At 27.6% G+C, this 18,728-nt stretch overlaps 1 protein-coding gene across 2 annotated transcripts in view; it reads left to right on the top strand.

Annotated features, from left to right (window-relative positions):
* The window catches only part of LOC134832012 (nuclear migration protein nudC), a 48,282-nt gene that overhangs the window by 16,606 nt on the left and 12,948 nt on the right, over positions 1–18,728 (top strand). Inside the window, exons 5-6 of one of the 2 annotated variants that reach the window (XM_063845896.1) lie at positions 3,932–4,162; positions 4,279–5,619. The exons of the other annotated variant lie outside the window; for it this stretch is intronic. Coding sequence (XP_063701966.1) covers positions 3,932–4,162; positions 4,279–5,511 — 1,464 coding nt within the window. The 3' untranslated portion in view covers positions 5,512–5,619. Of the gene's footprint in view, positions 1–3,931; positions 4,163–4,278; positions 5,620–18,728 lie in introns of those variants that run through there. 2 annotated transcript variants of the gene reach the window in all.

Here is an 18,728-nt window from a genome sequence, read left to right on the forward strand (position 1 = left end):
CCTTCAACCGCAAGTAAACTAATTAATCTACTAATACTGATTTATGATACCCGCATGTTTTTGTGTTTTTAATTCTGAAGCGAATGTGTGAATGACGAGGAAGTGTCTTGTTGGTTACATGAAAAAACGCTCCTTAATGGATTCTTCAGAACGTTTCACTACAAAAAAAAATGTAATTTGCTCTACTAGCAATAAAAGGTAAGAAGGTCGTGACAAAATCAGATCTATTCCTTTGGCACTTTTCGCGACGACGACACAAAGTAGAACACCTGAAACGCTATTTAATGGGTCAACATTTCCAACGAAAAACGTTGAAAAAAAAATAAATACAAAAAACCAGTTTTTTCTGATCTCTAGACCCATAATTTATGGCAAAAATCTCACAAAACACTTTTAACGAGAGCAAATATTTATTAGACGAAGACGAGGAACAAGAAGCTCCAGCCGATAATTATATAACAACGGCCTTGGACTGTTATTGTAAAAGAGTGCGTTGACTTTTTCACTCGTTTCGCGCCCAATTCGTGCCAAATTGAGAGATGGGCGTGGGTCTCAAGCAGAAGAAAGAAAAAAAGAATGTAAGAATTTAAGTGGATTTGGTGACACGTAAAATTACTGAGCAAAACCTGCTAATTTAATGCTACTATAAAGTTACATTAGAAACAATAACAATAAAATTCACATCCATATCGCGCAACCGTACGAGAGTGAAGTAAAGTAAATAAGCGGCGCGAGCAGCCAGATGACCTTGACATAATTTTATGCAATCGTACACCACAGTAGTCGTCGTGTGTGTTACCTAGTTGTTGTTGCTGCTGCTGGTGCTGGTGAAGAGCGTTATGGTGGCATGATCATCGTAATTTCATTCAATTTTTATTATCTTACAATGTACATAGCTAATTACGTTTATTTGTTTCTTCTTGTAGAAATGTAAGAAGGCACTAGAAGAGAAAAATCGTTAATTTTCTTGCAAAATCCGACGAGATGGATACACGGTTGACAGAGTGCCCTTTAAAAATTAGCGGTTGTTGTGCAATGATGTTAGATTTAATCGAGTGCAAATTACTTGAAGACGAGTTTGACATTTAAAATTAAAGTTTAGGTTGTTTCACATTTATTTTGACCTAATTATTTTTTTCCGGGTAAAAAAAAAGTTTTGAAATATTTTCCATAATTTTTTTTATTGAAAATAAAATTAATTTTAATTATTAATTAATTTTATTAATTGAAAAATTAAATTTCACAAAAAGTTACAAAAAATTAAAAATGAAAAAAAAATCTTGCGAAAATATTATTTGAATTAATTTATACGAAAATCACTAAAAATTATCATAAAAAAATTTTGATATATTTTTTCATAAGAAATTAACGAAATCAATAATTTTTCAATATTTTTAATATTTTTTTTTTAAATATTTCTGATTAATTTATTAAAAATTTAACTCATTGATAAATTAAAAGAAAATCAATAAAAATAAAATTGTTTTTGAAAAAAAAATTTTAAATTAAATTTTTAACAATTTTAAAATATTTAGAAAAAAAAAAAAATTAAAAACAATTTTTATGATTTTTTTTACATTTATCAATTTAAATTTTCTGACTTCAATTTTATGTAAATTAATCGAAATTGAAACCTAAAAAATAAAAAAAAAATAGGAAAATAAATGTCAAAACTTTTTAAAATTATTTTTTAGACAATATTGCTATTCGGAAAAAAAGATTGTGGGACAAAAAAATTAAAATGAATCTAGAATAGCCTTATTAAAGTATATTAACGATAAAAATAGATTAACATGGAAACAGGTTAGGGTGTGTCGGAAACAAGAATTTAAAAAAACGAAACCTTTACTTTAAGTTTTTAATGATTTTTAACGATTTTCTTTAAAAAATTCTCTTTTAGTCCATCCTACTGACCTTCAAAAGTCTCATCCGACAACTTTTTGCTGCAGGTCTCGCCCAGCTGATTGATCAGTCGTTTTCAAAGCACGCTTTTAACTTCAAATTAGACTCGTGCAAGCGACATTTGATAACAATTCCCGAGAATTTTCTAGTTCTACTTGTTGATAGCTTGATAAACTAATTGTTCTCCCGAGTTGTCAGCACGACTTTTGTTCACGTGTCTCCGTCGTTATGCAATTCCACACCAACAAATGTCAAACGCCAACACAGGGAACGGAAATATTCTAAATTCTTGACCTATTTTTATCTTCACGACGACTCGCTGTGAAACAGATCGATCTAATCTCCGCATCTCTGACGTGCGTTAATTACCGCAACTTTTAATAAATCATCTACGGATCCATTCATGAGCTAATCTTCTAATAACAAAACTGACAACAACATGACTAGCAATTTTTTTTTTCTCAAATAAATTCCTTTTTTTGTGTTCTAAGTCACATTCCATTGGAGCAAAAACCGAATTTGCTGAGTATCATCGATGTCATACTCCTTTTGTTTGGTTTTATTCAATATTTGTTTATCAGATTTGCTCAAACTTAAAAATCTGACGGAATTTCTTGAAAGAACCTGTTGAAACACACATGCCACTACTGGACTTACAAAACATTATTAAACGGTATTTTTATCTTCCGTAATCTCGTAATTGACCTGCGTCACTGTCAGTTGAGTTGAACTTGAGGTTTTTTTTGTATGTTTCGTGATCTACTCGGATAAATATTATGAAATCATGTTTCGCCTCTCAAGAACTGAGAAATCTGAGAAAGTGTATTTTTTGTATGTTTCGTTTATGCAACACCATAAATAGAATTACGTGCGATTTGTAACGGATATGCAAATTAAGATATCAGTGACATTCAATTAAAATTATTGGGTGCGTTGTTTGATTTATTTTATGAATGAAAAAAGTTTTTAAGTCAAAATTGATTGTCTTAAGTTTAAATTCAAAAACTAAATTTATTAAAAAAAATAAATTTTTAAAAACGACAAATAAAAATGAAAAAGTTAACCTATATAACTTTTGACTTAATGTTCAACTTAAGCTTAAGTCAAAATGTTTTTGATGCATAATTCTTACGTTTTAGTCAGATCTTCATGAATTTATTTCATAAACTTAAGGTTTAAGACTTATAAGACTTAAAATTAAACTTAAGTAAAAGATCTTAAGTGACTTAAGTAAAAAATTATTGACTTAAGCTAAGTTAGTAACTTAAGCTAAAATTAAAAGTCAAAAGAAAATTAAGTTTTAGTTTCTCCACCATTTAAAAAATGTAAAAAAGAAATGTCGTATAAGTTTTTGGCTCAATAATTTTGACTTAAACTAGTGTAAAATTATTTTGAATAAAAAATTAAAAAAAAGGTGAAAAAAAATTGAAATTAGAAAAGGTCGAAAATGAAAAACCTTATTGATTTTTGATTTATTTTTAAAATTAAGCTTAAGTTCAAATATTTTTAATTATGTCAATAAAACTTAAGCTTAAGTCTATTAAGTTACAGATTAAGTAATTCTGGTCCAAAAATTATTTTTTTGTTACAAAAATCATGTTAAAATTAAAACCCATTGACTTAAGCTTAAGTTTAAGAATAAGTAATTTTAAGTCTAATTACATGACATACGAAAAAATAATTTGAATTTCCTACAATTTATAAAATTTTGACTTTTTTATAACAATTTTTCTAAAAAAAATATTTTATATCGAGAATTTTCTTAGGAATGTGAGATTCTTGGTTGAACATCCCTTCCCGCGTACCTTTGTATCAATTATAAGTGCATTAACTGCTTACATTGTTTTACGGTCGCTCCTTACGGCAAAAAAATGAAATATTTGCGATATTATTCATAAAATATTACGAGCTCTAGTAGCAACCAGGATATAATAGCGGATTTCATTCATTATCATTCATTAACTAAATATTCTCATTTTCTGTAATTTTTTTCATTTCATTCTCATCTCTTCATTCTTCACTCATTTAGACAACGTCAGATAAGGATTTAGATGGCACCGAGGGCGAAACTTCGGATTACGTGGAATCGGACGACGACGAGGAGTTCTCGTCCGATGATGACGATGATAACGAAGCGAATAAAACGGTGATTGAAGTAAATTGCGGCGATACCGAAGACGAAATCGAATTGAAAATTGTCGATGAGAAGGAAATCGATAAAGACGTCAAGGTGCCAGAGAAGCAAAGCCAGAAGTTTGTCGTACGTGAATTTCATTCATTTTCATTGTGATTCGTCCTTGCATGATTTGTGTCAACTTTTCATTTAAAACAAAAACTTTTTTTCTAATCATCGTCATTCTCCTCATTTTTATTTAGTCATTCGGGTATTTCGTGGTCAGATCGCGAAACGAGCAACTACGAAACTTCTGGCCCCCACCAAAAGTCCATTTGAAGAAATTGAGATTGGATCATCATCCGCCGCAGAATATTTTCCCGGGATGCTACCAACTTCCGTTGCTCATTGAGCAAATGTACGACGAACTGGAGAGAAATCATCCCATTTTCACATCTTTGGTATCGGAGTCGGCTTTTGCTTATTATTGTGCTGTCGTTGTCTACAATCGCATTTTGCATCTGCGAAAAATGAACGGAGAAGTTTTGACAACGGACGAGATGAAATTTATTAAGCAAGTTGACGCCTTGAACCTGCGTGTCCCATGTTTGCTGCAATGTTACATCGCTGGCATGGGAAATGTCACGATCCAAGAAGGGCATATTCGGGAAAAATTCCGTTTCAAGACACACCCGATCACGTACGTCACCGCTGCAGACAGTTCGATGGGCTGGTTTGGACGCGTTGCTGCCGAAACGCACTTTTTGTACCAAAAATACCCCTGTTTGACGGTATTTGCCAAGCGCATTGTCGAAGAAGTGGGTTTCGAGAAGGGAAATAGCCCGGTTTGGAATTTGCCGGAAGATATTGCCCCCGCGAACGAAGAAGCAGGATTCCCCTCGGAAAATCTCCTCGGCTATGGGCCATTGCAACCGTTGCGTGCCAGTCAAAAGATTTTCCTGAAACGCTGTGGCATTAGTGAACCACGTTTCCCAACGGCAAACGACACTTTTTGCCTTTGCTTGAAGCTGCTTTCGGAAATTCGCAGAGAACTCGTGGCCGAAAAGCAGTTGAAACTCTTTTCGTCGAAGATTCACGGAGAAAATGGATCGGTAGCGCAATTGCCGTATCACCGTTTGACTGAAATACCAAAATCCGACATGCAAAGTGACATTGCTCCCATCGAAGCGGACGGACCTTTTCGTCAATTCTCGAAATATCGGTTCCCAAATGCTTTGCACGTGGCCAGCTTGAAGTTCCAGTACCAGATTGAGTGCGTCGTCAAAAATGACGGGCCAAATTTGTGGAGCATTTACGACTTTGATGGCTTTCAAAAGGTTCCGATTGATTGGTGCGAGACCATGAAGTCGCAAAATAACGGAAAAATTGACAAAGAGGTCAATTACAGCACACAAGACCAGGATTGGGCTGATTTGGTGAACTTCAATTTTGACATTAACGCTAAAGAATGGTTGCGTCCCTTCAAACGTAATTAACTCATGAAATTACGTAGCAAAGTTTCCTTAAAAAATATATTTTCTAAATGAACAAGAAATATTACACTGACTTAAAATATTGAAATACCATTAAAACTACTTGATGTACCGACAAAAATATTAAATTTGATGTTTTTTTATGATGACGTGGGTTGCCAAAGAAAATTGATTTGATGCCCTCAAGTAAGGCTGTTTCAATTTTTTTCCACAGTTTTTGTCTGAATATTTTGTTCAAAACTTAAATAATTTTTTTTGAGAGGCAAAAAAGTGAAGAAATAATTTTTCAAGAAAAATAACAAAATTTGACTAATTTTTTATTGTTTACATTTTTTTTTTGTTTTTAAAAAATAAATTCAGAAAATTTCAAGTGAAATATTTCGAAGAATTTTTTTTTAATATTTATAAAAATAATCTTTAAAAAAATTATGAGCAGAGATTTTTAAAAAAAAGAAATTTGTATTTTTATGATATTTTTTTTTGCAAACAGCGCAATATTTCATAAAATTTAATTTTTTTCATCTCATTGGATTTTTCAAATTTTGAAATGCGACAAAAACTTCAAAATAAATTTCAAACGGCCTTACACAAAAAAAAAATTAAAAATTAATTGGTTTGCACGCAAAATTTTTTAACCTAGAAAATATGTGTAATTGAATTCTCTGAATATGGAGCGAAAAACAAATAATAGCAGAAAGACCACCGACAACTACTTACTGATTGCCTCCAAAAAACACGCAAAATAACTCACTTTTCAATTGTATATACTTCAAGTACATGAAGATAAATATGTGTCAAATTATGCAATTACTTCCCATATTTGTCAAAAAATTACCGAATAATATTGCTCATTATACCATAACTTCACATTTTTCTCCTCGAACTATCTCGACAAATGACGACTTATATAATATTCACGAAAAAAATAAATTTATTAGCATCCATCATGAACTAATTTCCTCACATGGAATGTATTTAAATAATTTTTTTTTTGCATATTTTACAAAAGACCGTTTTTTGTTGTTTATGAATAAACATCTCATCCCGAAAAAGGAAATTATCTCTCTATTAGCGTGCTCGTTGACATGACATATGAGGAGATGATGCGTGGCGTGTCGAGATTTATGACATTAATCTGTTAGATAATGCAAAAAATTAAATTAATTTTTGATATCCCGGTGTCTTTTTGTTTTCTTTACGATATATTATTAGTTTGTTTGGAATAATAATAGAGGAGGGCAATTCGCAAATTTACATGTGTGTTGTTTATGATGTTATTATTTCGGTGCTTTGGTGCGTGATGCGTGTGTTGGGTGTCACATTGTTTTGCAAAAGGGCAACTTTTAGAGGTTTTCCTCATGCAGGTTAGTGGGTCGATTTACTTGGGTGACTGTGTAGCAAAATGTTGGTAAATAAAGAAGTAATTAATTACAATTTGCATATGATTTTGAAATAATTTAGAAACTCTAGATTATGAGATTCAGAAGTTTTGACTTAAAAACTTAAAATATGTAATAATTTTATTACTTTTAAGTAAAAATTATTTTAATGTGTGCAATCAACGATTAATGTTCAAAAACGTCAAAAAAGTAGTAAAAAAAAATAATTTTATTAAATCAATAAATTATTAAAAAAAAATTAATTAAATTTTTTACTTTTATAATTTTTTTAATTTGGAACAAATATTTTTTAATTAAAATCTTATAAATTATATTGCTTTTTCAGTAGGTAATTTGCTAAAAAAAAATATTAGAAAATTGGGAAAAATCATTTATTTTATAACATAAAAAAATATTTTTGATAAAGAAAAAAATTTTTATTTTCTTAATTTTTTATCAAAAATTTTTAAAAATTATAAAAAATGAATTTGGAGAAATGGAATTAAAAATTAATCTTTTTAATTTCGAGAAACCAAAACTTCGATTCTCGGAAAAAAATTATTAAGTTGAAAATTATTGGAAAAAAAACTAAGTTTCGGCAATTTAATTAAAAATATTCTAAAAAGCTAAAAAAAATAATGGAACATAAAAAAATTTGAAAAAAATTAATTATCTTTCAAAACATCAAAAAATTCAAAATTTCTTTAAAAAACTCAAACAAAAGAAAATCAAAAATTTCCAAAAATGTTCATGAAACTCCCACCTTGCCATTCAATTCCCATTAGACATGCCCCTATCCTCATCATTAAGTTGTAAATCGGATCAAAATTTGATCAGACGCACGCCAAAAACGCCCCTTTAAGGAGCTTGTTGACCTCATTAGAAATAATCACAATCCATTATCTCATGTGTACATTTTTTATTTGCCTACAATCCGAAAAACAAAGCAACTCATAAAAACATGACAACAATACAAGATCTCTCAATAAAAAAAAAAATATTATAATCAAACACACCCAAATTCGATCCGCACACATTGGAACCTTTTGTGTGTGTGACATGTAACATGTTCCGGTCCATTTCACTCGCATGTCCCACGTCCTATGATCATTATTACCGTTATGCTATTGTGATAAATGGACTTCTATTCATTAGTCGAGCAAATAATGAAAGCTTACCGTTTTTTCTGCTTTGTTCACATAAATTTCTGCCTGTCTTTTAATAACTTTTTTATACCGAAATACCTCACAAGTCTATCAAAAAGACATTATTCACATGTTTTTGCATTATTTTTATTGCTATTGTTGTATCTTGTTTTATATTAATATTTTTTTTAACTCAATAACAACCACAACGCCCGTGTAGTATGAATAATCGGTTATGCAAAAATATTAAATATTATGTATTTCTTGTGTCTTTTTGTTTATACTTCACTTGTGCTATACTGAAGTTTCTTTGCTTACTTAATTTTTTTTTTGGGATTTCTTGAAATTTCACTTTCGGTCTGACATCACTTACGAAAGACTTGCATGACCCATATTTGAAAATGTTCTGTATGGTGGGCACGGCGTTGCTGTACGTCTTTGAGATGATGGTCAAATCGACAATTTATTGTCACCTTGAATTAGATTAATCTATGCACGAAATTGATTGCATCAATGAAATAAATAATAATAAAAAATACTTAAAATCTACAATTCCACTTATTTTAATTTTTTTTTTCGCTTTGTCTTGAAAAATTAAACAAGGCGTTAGATCTCTCTTCAATGAGCAGACAGCAGGTGATGCACACAGAAAACAAGAGTAATTAAATGCAACCTTGATTGCATGCAATTTTATTTTTTATTTTATTTTATTTTATAGTCTCATCATCATCACCTAAAAAAATCACAAATTTTAATTTATTCTTGTTTTGTTTTGTTTTTGAAAAATTTTGGTCACACCATTAAAAAATGTTTGAAATTAAAAATTCTATTTCTTCCAGTTTTTTGTATAATTTTTTTTCAAAATAAAAAAAACGCGAAAAAAATATTTTTTAGGACTCCGAAATAAACAAAATACGCATGCACACTCCAAAAAGGCTGTGCTGAAACTGACTAACAGAAATTTTTCGTGTGTATATGCAACAGTTTTGATGCCGGCTTCAAGATACATAATAAAAAGTTTTGTATACACTTTTTTTTTCGTGTGTTGTACAAAATGTCTATATAATAATAAAATTTTTAGTGAATTTCTGTGTAGAAAAATGTTTAAAAAAAAGTTAAAGTATCTGTGTAATGTACTCTATACCACTCAAGTTGAATGTTTACGTACAAAATGCGCAATGCAAGCGTTAGTTTGCATAAATGATGTACCTAACTATTATTGTGTAAAAAATTTGTAATTTTTCACTAATATTTGTAAACTTATAATTTTACATGAAGTTGAATTATGTTTTTAAGCAGAAAAATTGACAAATATTTAACATCGCGGTACGCGGCGCGCCGTGCAATGTTAAACGTTAATCTAGGTTAAATGATATGTTTATTAATTGTAATGACGATACTCCAGTGAGTCAAGTGGATTATTTTACTAGAAAAAGTTTTGTTAATTAAATTTATTTTGAAATTAAAGCTCTGGATTTTTATTATAATTTAAATGTAATTTAAAAGAAATTGTGGTCATTGTTCGAGAATCAAAAGTAGGTCAAATTGTCCAAGCTCTGAATAGAGAAGATCTATTTTATCAGCCTCATGGACTTTGAAAACTTACTTAATATTAATAATATGAAGAATAAAATTAAAAATTTTTAAAAAGAAGGTAAAAATTAAATTTAAAAAAAATATAATTTTACTCAGAGAAAAGAATTCTATTAAAACAGTTAATTTAATCAATTGATTTTTATAAATTTTGAAATAATTTATTAAAAAAAAAATTTTTTTGATCAGTGTCTTTAAAATTTTATTTTATTTTTTATTTTTTTTTACAGTCAAAAAAGGCCTAAATTATTAAAATAAATATACTAAATTTACATTTTTTGTTAATGTTTAAAAAGAGGAAAGCTATATTTATTCAATTTTATAATCATTTTTTAAAAATTAAGTTATATTTTAAACATGTGTAAAGTTAATAAATTTTTTAAAATAAAATAAACCAATAGAACAAAATTTATCAATAAAAATTTATTAAAATAATTAAACATAAAAAAATAAAAAAAATATATAGACCTATACTGTATAGGAGAAAATTATTTAGTTTTAGACCCTTTTTCATCCTTTCATCCAGGATTTCTCTGCGGATTATTTTTTTTTTTGTTATTGAGTGTTTTTAAAAATTTTTTCATTGTGTTTTTACAAAAAATAATGAAAATTTTATCTTGATATTTTGAATATTTGTCAGAAATTCCATGAATTTTTATTAAATTTGTATTCTTGTAGGTACCCGTAAAATATTTACGTAATTCAAAAGGTTTGTCATACTTAAATATTTAGGTCGCTACACCCGTATTGTTTTATTTTGTGGGAATGTACCCTTTCTTTAACAGATTTTTTCTTAACTAAAAATATTTAAATTTAATAAAGTTTACATTTAAGAATATTTTATTTTATTTTAAAATTCGAATAATTTTTTTTTATCAAAAACAAAATATTAAAAAAATAATAAACAAATAAATTTTTTGAGTTTTAACTAGTATTTTTTAGTTAAATTCCAGTTTTTAAAAAAATCAAAATAAAAAATCACGTATTTTAACAAGACACAACCCGTTATGACCTCTTATATCACGAGATATTAATGGACATTTTGATCAAAAACTGACATAACATTGAGGTGAGCTCATAATTTGCCATTTTGCGATGCATCTTGAAACAACTTTCTTCAAATAGTCGTCGAAAAAAAAACAATAAATTATTTTATTGAAACCAAGGTGTGATACAATTAATTTAAATTACTTTCAAAGCGCCCTCCCACTCGTGTCTAAAACAAAAAAAATATTCAAAAACTTTGTGTGTTTCATCAATTACATTTACAACTTTATAAATCTCAACAAGGCATGCAACGAAACTCTCATTAAAGTGCACCGTTTTGATTCGCGAAATGCCTGCAAGCGATCCATTTGACGCGTTATACATTCGATTTGTTCATTTAAAGAGCAAATAAACGAAAAAAAATTGAGGAGTTATGTACTGTACTTAGAGTTAAAACATTAATATTGACTTTAAACTCGCCATTTATGGGACAAATTTCCTATAATTTTGTGCAAATAAATGTTACGTTCCGTTAATAATCGTTAATAATTTCAATTTGTCATACGGCTGCTGCTGCCTCGATTTTTGTCTGTGCGACTGTGTGATGTAATTTATTTTAACTTTATCCTCAATAATAATAATAAAGTAATGCGAGTGACGTCAAGCAAGTTGTTTCCTTTGCGCGCCACAAGAACATAATTCACCTAATTTTAAGGTCGATCGTTAAATTTTTGCTTCAAAGCACGCAAAATCATATAAATTTTTCTGTGTAGAAATAATATAATCCAACGAAAAGTTAATTAATTTATACATAATTTTTGTGGAGCTATTGTTGAAATTCCGTCTGAATAAAATATAATAACAAATGATCCCATTACACAGCCACTCGCACGACCGTACTTGCGCTTAATAGCAAACCATATAATTTAGTCTTGAATCATTTATTAAAACCCCATACAAAAGTAGTAAAAAAATAATTTTTTTTTCAAGATTGCTGATATATTCATTTAATTTTATGCGATAATAACTGAGATTTTTAACACATTGCCAATTATTTTTTTTGAAGCAACGAGGAGCGACCCTCCATAAAGACGTAGAAATGTTCTGGCCTCTATTTGATTAACTTATTAAAAGTAAGCTCTTCGCAAGGCTTCGCATCATTGACCGAAGAAATTCAATTTGTATTCAGAAAAAAAAGTCTCGAATAATTACAACACGTCCCATTATGCAATCATCATCAATTCAATCGATCAAACATGAACAGAAACTTAAAAAGGACAATACTTGAATTGTTAATAAATTTGCTCTTTTGTGTGTGATTGAATCGATCAAATCACTTTTTTTCAAGTACACGTGAGCCAAGGTGAAGAAAGACAAAAAAAAATTGAATAGAAGGATTTTCTTCATAAATAATAAAAATAATAGCAAGTGACATTTGTTGGCAAAAATTTTTCCTTTAAAAGTACAGGTAAAGGTCAATGAACATCCGAAAGAATCGCGATTCGAGATTCAACGAACAACAAAAGAGATTGGCTTGAGAGAACAATAATAAAAGTAAAGGCATTCATAAATCACGATGTTTTTGTTGCTGCCGTTGTGCGACTAATATCGGAGCAAGATCATCATTTCCTTTCCATTTTATTGAATTTTTCATTTTTTTTTGTTTTGTGAAAAAAAGAGCAAAGTTACACAGTGCATTCAAGCATGATACTTTGGAATTGAATTTTTCTTATTTATTTATTTATTTTTTTTTATTAAAGAAAGGTTAATCAGATTTAGTTCAATTTTGTAGGAAGTGACATTCAGTGGAAGTGAACTATTATTTCAAGTTGCTTAGATAAAGTTAATTGACAAATGTTAAATAATTTCGAATACTTTATTTATAAATTTATTTCGATATTTTTTATTTCAAAAAAGAGTTACTTCGATGGCATAAACGAGAAATGGTTTAAAATTAAGGATATTAAAATTATTACAAAAAAACTTGTTATGTGTCAAATTTATTTTTTTTTCTTGAAAATTATTAATTTTAGCAAAAATTTAAAAATCCATACATTTTTCAAAGAAAACTCGTAAGAAATGATGGATTTATAAATATTTTAAATCGTTAAGCTAAATTTAGTATTTTGGTAAAAAATATGGAAATTTATTGAGAAAATTCAAAATGATGAATTTTTAAAATCTTTTAACTTTTTCAAGTTTTTCTTTCTAAATTATCATATTTTAGACAATTTGAAACTTTTTTCTATTGAAATTAACTACTTTCCCAAAATAAACCCAAAGTTTGAGATTTTGATTGAAATTCCATAGAAAATCGATGTGCCCTATTAGAGAATATGCCCTAACTCAGAGTTGCCCTATGATAGAATTTTCACTGTATTAGCTTAATTAAGCAAAAAAAAAATAATAAATAATAATGAAAGTTCGATATTTTTGCTAAAAATTGGTCGATCGTTCAAAATTTGGTAATAAAAAATTATTACAACTGAGAAGTTTTTCTCACAAAAACTTTTGACTGATGAGATAAATTCATGAAAATTAAGAAAAAAATGTCTTTGACTGCCAAAAATAATTTCTCCTATTTTTTTAGCATTTAAATAACATCTAATTTTTGTTCTAAACGTAAATTAAGAGTAAATTTACAATATTGAAAAAAAAAATTAAAAAAATATTTCAAAGCATAATTCAAAGTTTTAAAGTCAACGCCTTAAATTTTTAAGTTTTTAAATTTAAAGAAAAATAAAAAAAAATAATTTTCTAACATTTTTCTATTTTAATGCAAAAAAACAATTTCTAAAGCCTATTTTTTATTTAAATGAAAAAAATAATTGAAAAAATAAATTAAATTATTAACCAATCCTATAAAGCTTCAATTTAAAGTTCAAACAAATACAGGTGCTCTAAATTCAAATCCAATTTTTGCAACCTTTGTAACTGGATCAATTTATTCAAAAAAGTTTTGCTTCGCTATGCGATAATCGATAATTTTGTACTTTTGTACCCCCATAGGCTTTTTGCACAGTACACAATTTTTTAAACTAAGCAAACATTTTTTTAGCTCACAGTTATTATAAACGATTTTTTTCTTCAATTTAATATTATTATTTATTAAATTGAAGAATTTAATAATATTTTTTCTTGTTCAATTCAAATTTTTTCAAGAGATAGCACATTCCACTTCGTATACTCACTACACAAAAAGGTCATTCTCATTATATTTATTTATTTATAAAAAAGTATTATTTTGTGGTTTTGCTCAAATTGTATAGCGAGAGATGCAATCTTTCAACTATGACTATGAGCTCGTTGACTTACTTGCTACTTCGCCGTCAGGTCGTGAGAATAGCCTAGCTTTATAACAAAAAAAAAATAAGCATTTTTAACACAATTAAATGCCTATTTGAATGCAAACGGGCCTTAACAATTTGATTTTTCGTGGCTAAATGGGCGTAATTGGTTCGACAAATTGACTGCAGAACGAATCTCTTGCTTCTTATCTGCTGGTACCGATCGCAAGCAGGTACAACGCGTAATTATCTGCAACTTCAAGTCACTGACTTTTAATTCTGGCAATCCCCAGCATTTGTTTTAACGACCATTTTATTAAGCAACATCCGCAGCATTAGCACAGCAAAGAACAGGATTGTAACCTGTTCTGCACTTGGTAACAAGCGAGTGCGTGGAAGCAAAGTGAAGGGATAACTAATGTGTAAGATAAACTAACGAAAAGCCATCTTCGGTCACATTGCGCGACCTTGAAAGATATTACATTAAACAAGTGTTCTATTTTTTTGCTAACCACAAAGAAGCTAGAAAAAAATGATCTCGCTCAAAGACATTCATCTTTTTTATTTAATAGAGGCGGGAGAGATAAAGACAGAAATTGTGAGAAATTTGTGTTTCGCAATGAAAAAATTTCTGCGATGCATAAAAATAAAATTCATTTTTTTTTTCAATTTTTTCAATCGAATTAAAAAAATTAATTTTTTTAAAAATTTTTTGAAGTAATAAAAATTATTTATTTCAATTTTTTGACCTCTTAAAAAAAAATAAATAAAAAAATAAATAAAAAAATTAAAAAAAAAATAAAATTTTTTTTGTTCAAATTAGAATTTTCTTTAAAAAAAAAATACAAAATTTTTTTATAATTTAGATGAAAAAATTAGATCACGTGACAAAATTTTTTTTTTTTTCAAAAATTTTCATTTTAAAAAAATTAAGCTCGATTTTGATCCAATTTTTGAGTTCGATTTTGAAAAATATAATTTGAACTAAAATATTTTAAATGTAAAAACTATCATTTTACGTTCAAAAACGTTAAATATTCAATAAAAAAATATAAAATAAATATTTTTCCTTCATATCAAAATTTTATAAAAAAAATTAAAAGAAATGCAAAATTTTGTTAAAAAAACAATTTTTCAGCTAAAATTTTTCTTCACTAAACTCGCAGAATTTTTTTTTATCGAAACACAAAATTTTCACATCAACCGTCATTTAACTAGTGATGCGAAGTACATTCAAAGAAAAATTTCAAGTAATTATAATCACAAAAAGACCATTATTTGCTTGTTCTAGCCTCAATTCCAGTCATTCTTGCTACAGAAACATTCAGACAATGACATTGCAATAGGAGATAGAAAGAAGCAAAAAAAAACTCACGTCATCTCTCGTTTATCCTTTTACGGATCAATGGCCAAGTTGCTCTACTTCATTAAGTTAATAAAATAGCAGGCGAAAAAAAAAGTACAAACACTTAACACAAACTTTGAAATCGTTTCATCCCACATTAACTCATTAAAATAAATATTTACGAAAAAACAAAAAAGATCACAAAAATTATTTAATCACGTTTTCTTTGCTGCGCGCTTTTGTTTAAGCTTTGCATCATCATCATCAACGTTGAACAATTTTTTTTTGTAGATTTTCGTATATTATAGTTTAAATTGTTTGTAATGAATCAATAAAATATGTGAGTTTTTGTTTACTTTTGGTTTATTTATCAAGATTTTGTTCAATTTAATGTTGGCGGCTTACATTATTTTAGCGCGAACGACGTTTCTAGAAGAGAAAAATTCAGCTTATCGATGTGTCTGTGAAGAATTTCAACCGACTACGCTTTAGTTGATTTTTATTTGTAACTTTTTCTGTAATTTTTCAAGACACGGACTCAAGCATCTAGAACTTTTTAAGGTTTCAAAGTGATCTCATTCGTTCCTCGCATTTAGATCCGGGTGATTATTCAATAAATAGGGCATTTTTTTGTTGTCATTGCCATCTCTTGAATATTCATCACGTATGAGTTTTTATTGCGATTTTTGATGGCAAATCCGGCGGATGAATAATTAGATCTATTTCTCGTTTTAATTGACGTCCATAAAATACAAAAGAAGAAAAAAAACTTGTCTCACCTTGTTCTTCATCAAGTTCCTGCGGTACTCCACTCTTTTTGTCGCCAATTGTGCAGCAAAAAAAATCCCGTCTCTTTTGTTCTACTCCAAAAAATTCGTACAAGATAATTACTCTGCAGCTGTATGGTAATCAATCGTATGCTTAATCTTGACTCAATTTAACTACTGATCAGTTGTCAGTGCCACAAGTTATGTCCGGCGTGATAAATTGGCCAATTTTTTACCCATAAATTAAAATTTTAGCAAAAGAATAATTAACGTACCAATAAATTTTGCAGTTCAATTAACACTCAATTTGGATTCTGATTGTTTATGTCCGATCTTTGCTATAAAATGCAGTTTTTTTGCTGTAATTAAGGTTGTAATTTGTCAAGTTTTTGCAAAAAATTGTGACATTTTAATTTTATTTTTGGATAAATTGTGTAATAAAGTAAAAAATTGTCTGATACTCTAAAAGATATTAATTTCCTCCGGATGTACGTGATAGTGATCAGACGTGCACCGGATCGTGCTAATAAAATGATTTGTACAAAAAATGTGTTGAAACTCAATGTCAAGTTTACATTTCTTTTGGAAGTGATGATTGGTAGTGCGTGCAAGAAATACGAGAAGTTGTGAAATATGAGTTGTAGTTTTTGGTGTGAAGAGTGTGATGTTAGGATTGACATTGAATATGTTTTTTTTATTAGGTAATTCGATTAGTAGAGTAGGTGTTATATCACACATTTTTTTGCTAAACCATCAGGGATATGCTTTCTTCGATTTATTTTTTGAGGAATTTTTTTTTTATTTTTTTTAAAATCAGTTGATCCGATTTAAAAAATTCTTTTAAATTAAATATAAATTTTAAATAAATATAAATTAAATAAATATATAAATTTTTCGATCTAAAAAAATTCTTTTAATAACAAGATTCAACATAAAAAAATTGTATTTTTAGAAAAAATATTTTTAATTAATTTAATTGAAATTTTCAAATTTAAAGTAAAAATTTAAAAAAAAAAATAATAAAACATTTTAATAATTTTAGAAAAAAAAATTAAAAAAATCTATTGGAAAAAATAAAAAAAAATTGATTTTTAATTTTTTTTTAAAGAAAAATAAAGTCTGAATAAAAAAAAATAAAATAAAAAATAATTAAAAAATTTAAAAATTTAAATTTAAAAAATTACAATGAAAATTATATTGAATTTCATGTCGAAATACCATTTTTCTCGAAATTAAAATTTTCTTAAAAAAATATTTATTTTAGAAAAAATACATGAAAATTATTTAGGGCAATTTTCATATTCTCTAATAGGGCACATCGATTTTCTATGAAATTTCAATCAAAATCTCAAATTTTGGGTTTATTTTAACTACTTTCAATAGAAAAAAGTTTCAAATTGTCTAAAATATGATAATTAAGGAAGAAAAACTTGAAAAATTTTAAAAATTTAAAAAAAAAATTTATTTTTGAATTTTTTTTTTAGAAAAATAAAAAATAATTAGAAAATAATTCTTTATGTGATTTTCTAATATTCAGAAATCCACACACTTTTCAAAGAAAATTTGTAAATAATTGATGGTTTTACAAATATTTTTGATCATTTAGCTAAATTATTCAATATTTTAATCAAATATTTTCAAAAAGAATTTTCGGAAATTTTAATTTTTTTTAAGATTTTCTTCCTTTATTTAATATTTTTGACAAGTTTTAACTTTTTTTATTGAAAAAAAAAATCGTATTTTAGTTAAAATTTATTTTTACACTAATTATTCTTTTGCAATTTTCTTTTTTATTTTTTACGTTTTTTGACACAATTTTTGACACGAGTTTTCCAAAACTAATAAATTTATTTTTTTCAATTTTTCATTTATTTTTTTTTTGCTTAAAACACCAGAACACTCCACTCAAAATTTTATTTATTTTACTTTTTGTTAATATTTTTTTTTTATTTAAATCGGTTTAAATATTTATTTTTATTCTTTTATTTAAAATTTAAATTAAATTTTATGGAATTTCTTAATCATTTTTTTTTGTTAATTTAATCAAAAACACAATCTATTATTTTTTCAAATTTTATTTAATTCAAAACAAACCTCGGTGATAATCCGTACACAAAAACAACGAAAAAAAAATTAAATAAATATTATTGTTCTCTTCGATCACACAGTGGAAACAATACTAAAACCGAAAGAATACTGTACTATTATGAATTTAATGTTTCAAAAAAACTGCAAAAATAAAATAATAATAACAATAATAAGAAGCATAGATGTAAAGTACATTGTGTACTTACCACCGCAGCACGTCGGTCGGTCGTCGTCATCGTACTTTTTTAGTTTTATGTTAAAAATTGCTGCCTAGCTCCGTAGATACGACGCGCCAGAAATAATAACAATATTGTGCAGTCACACAGTACCTTCGAACGACACCGTACGTACAAAGACAAGAAAAACTATACATTTTTAATGTAAAACTTCAATTTATTTTATTATTATTGGTGGTTGAGGCAAAAAAAAAAAATACGGCTACATGTTGGCTCTTTTTTAACATACAATAGGACATAAAGTCGCGCATGCACGTCACATCCATAGAGACAAACGGAGTGGTGGTGGTGCTGCTGCTTGTCGGAGTGTCATGAATTCAATTCGAATTAATATTCGACTCGATTTATGCACTGAATTTTAATTTAAAAAAAAAATATTTATTTAATTTTTTT

This window comes from Culicoides brevitarsis, chromosome 2 (assembly GCF_036172545.1).
Source record: "Culicoides brevitarsis isolate CSIRO-B50_1 chromosome 2, AGI_CSIRO_Cbre_v1, whole genome shotgun sequence".
Lineage (NCBI taxonomy): Eukaryota > Metazoa > Arthropoda > Insecta > Diptera > Ceratopogonidae > Culicoides > Culicoides brevitarsis.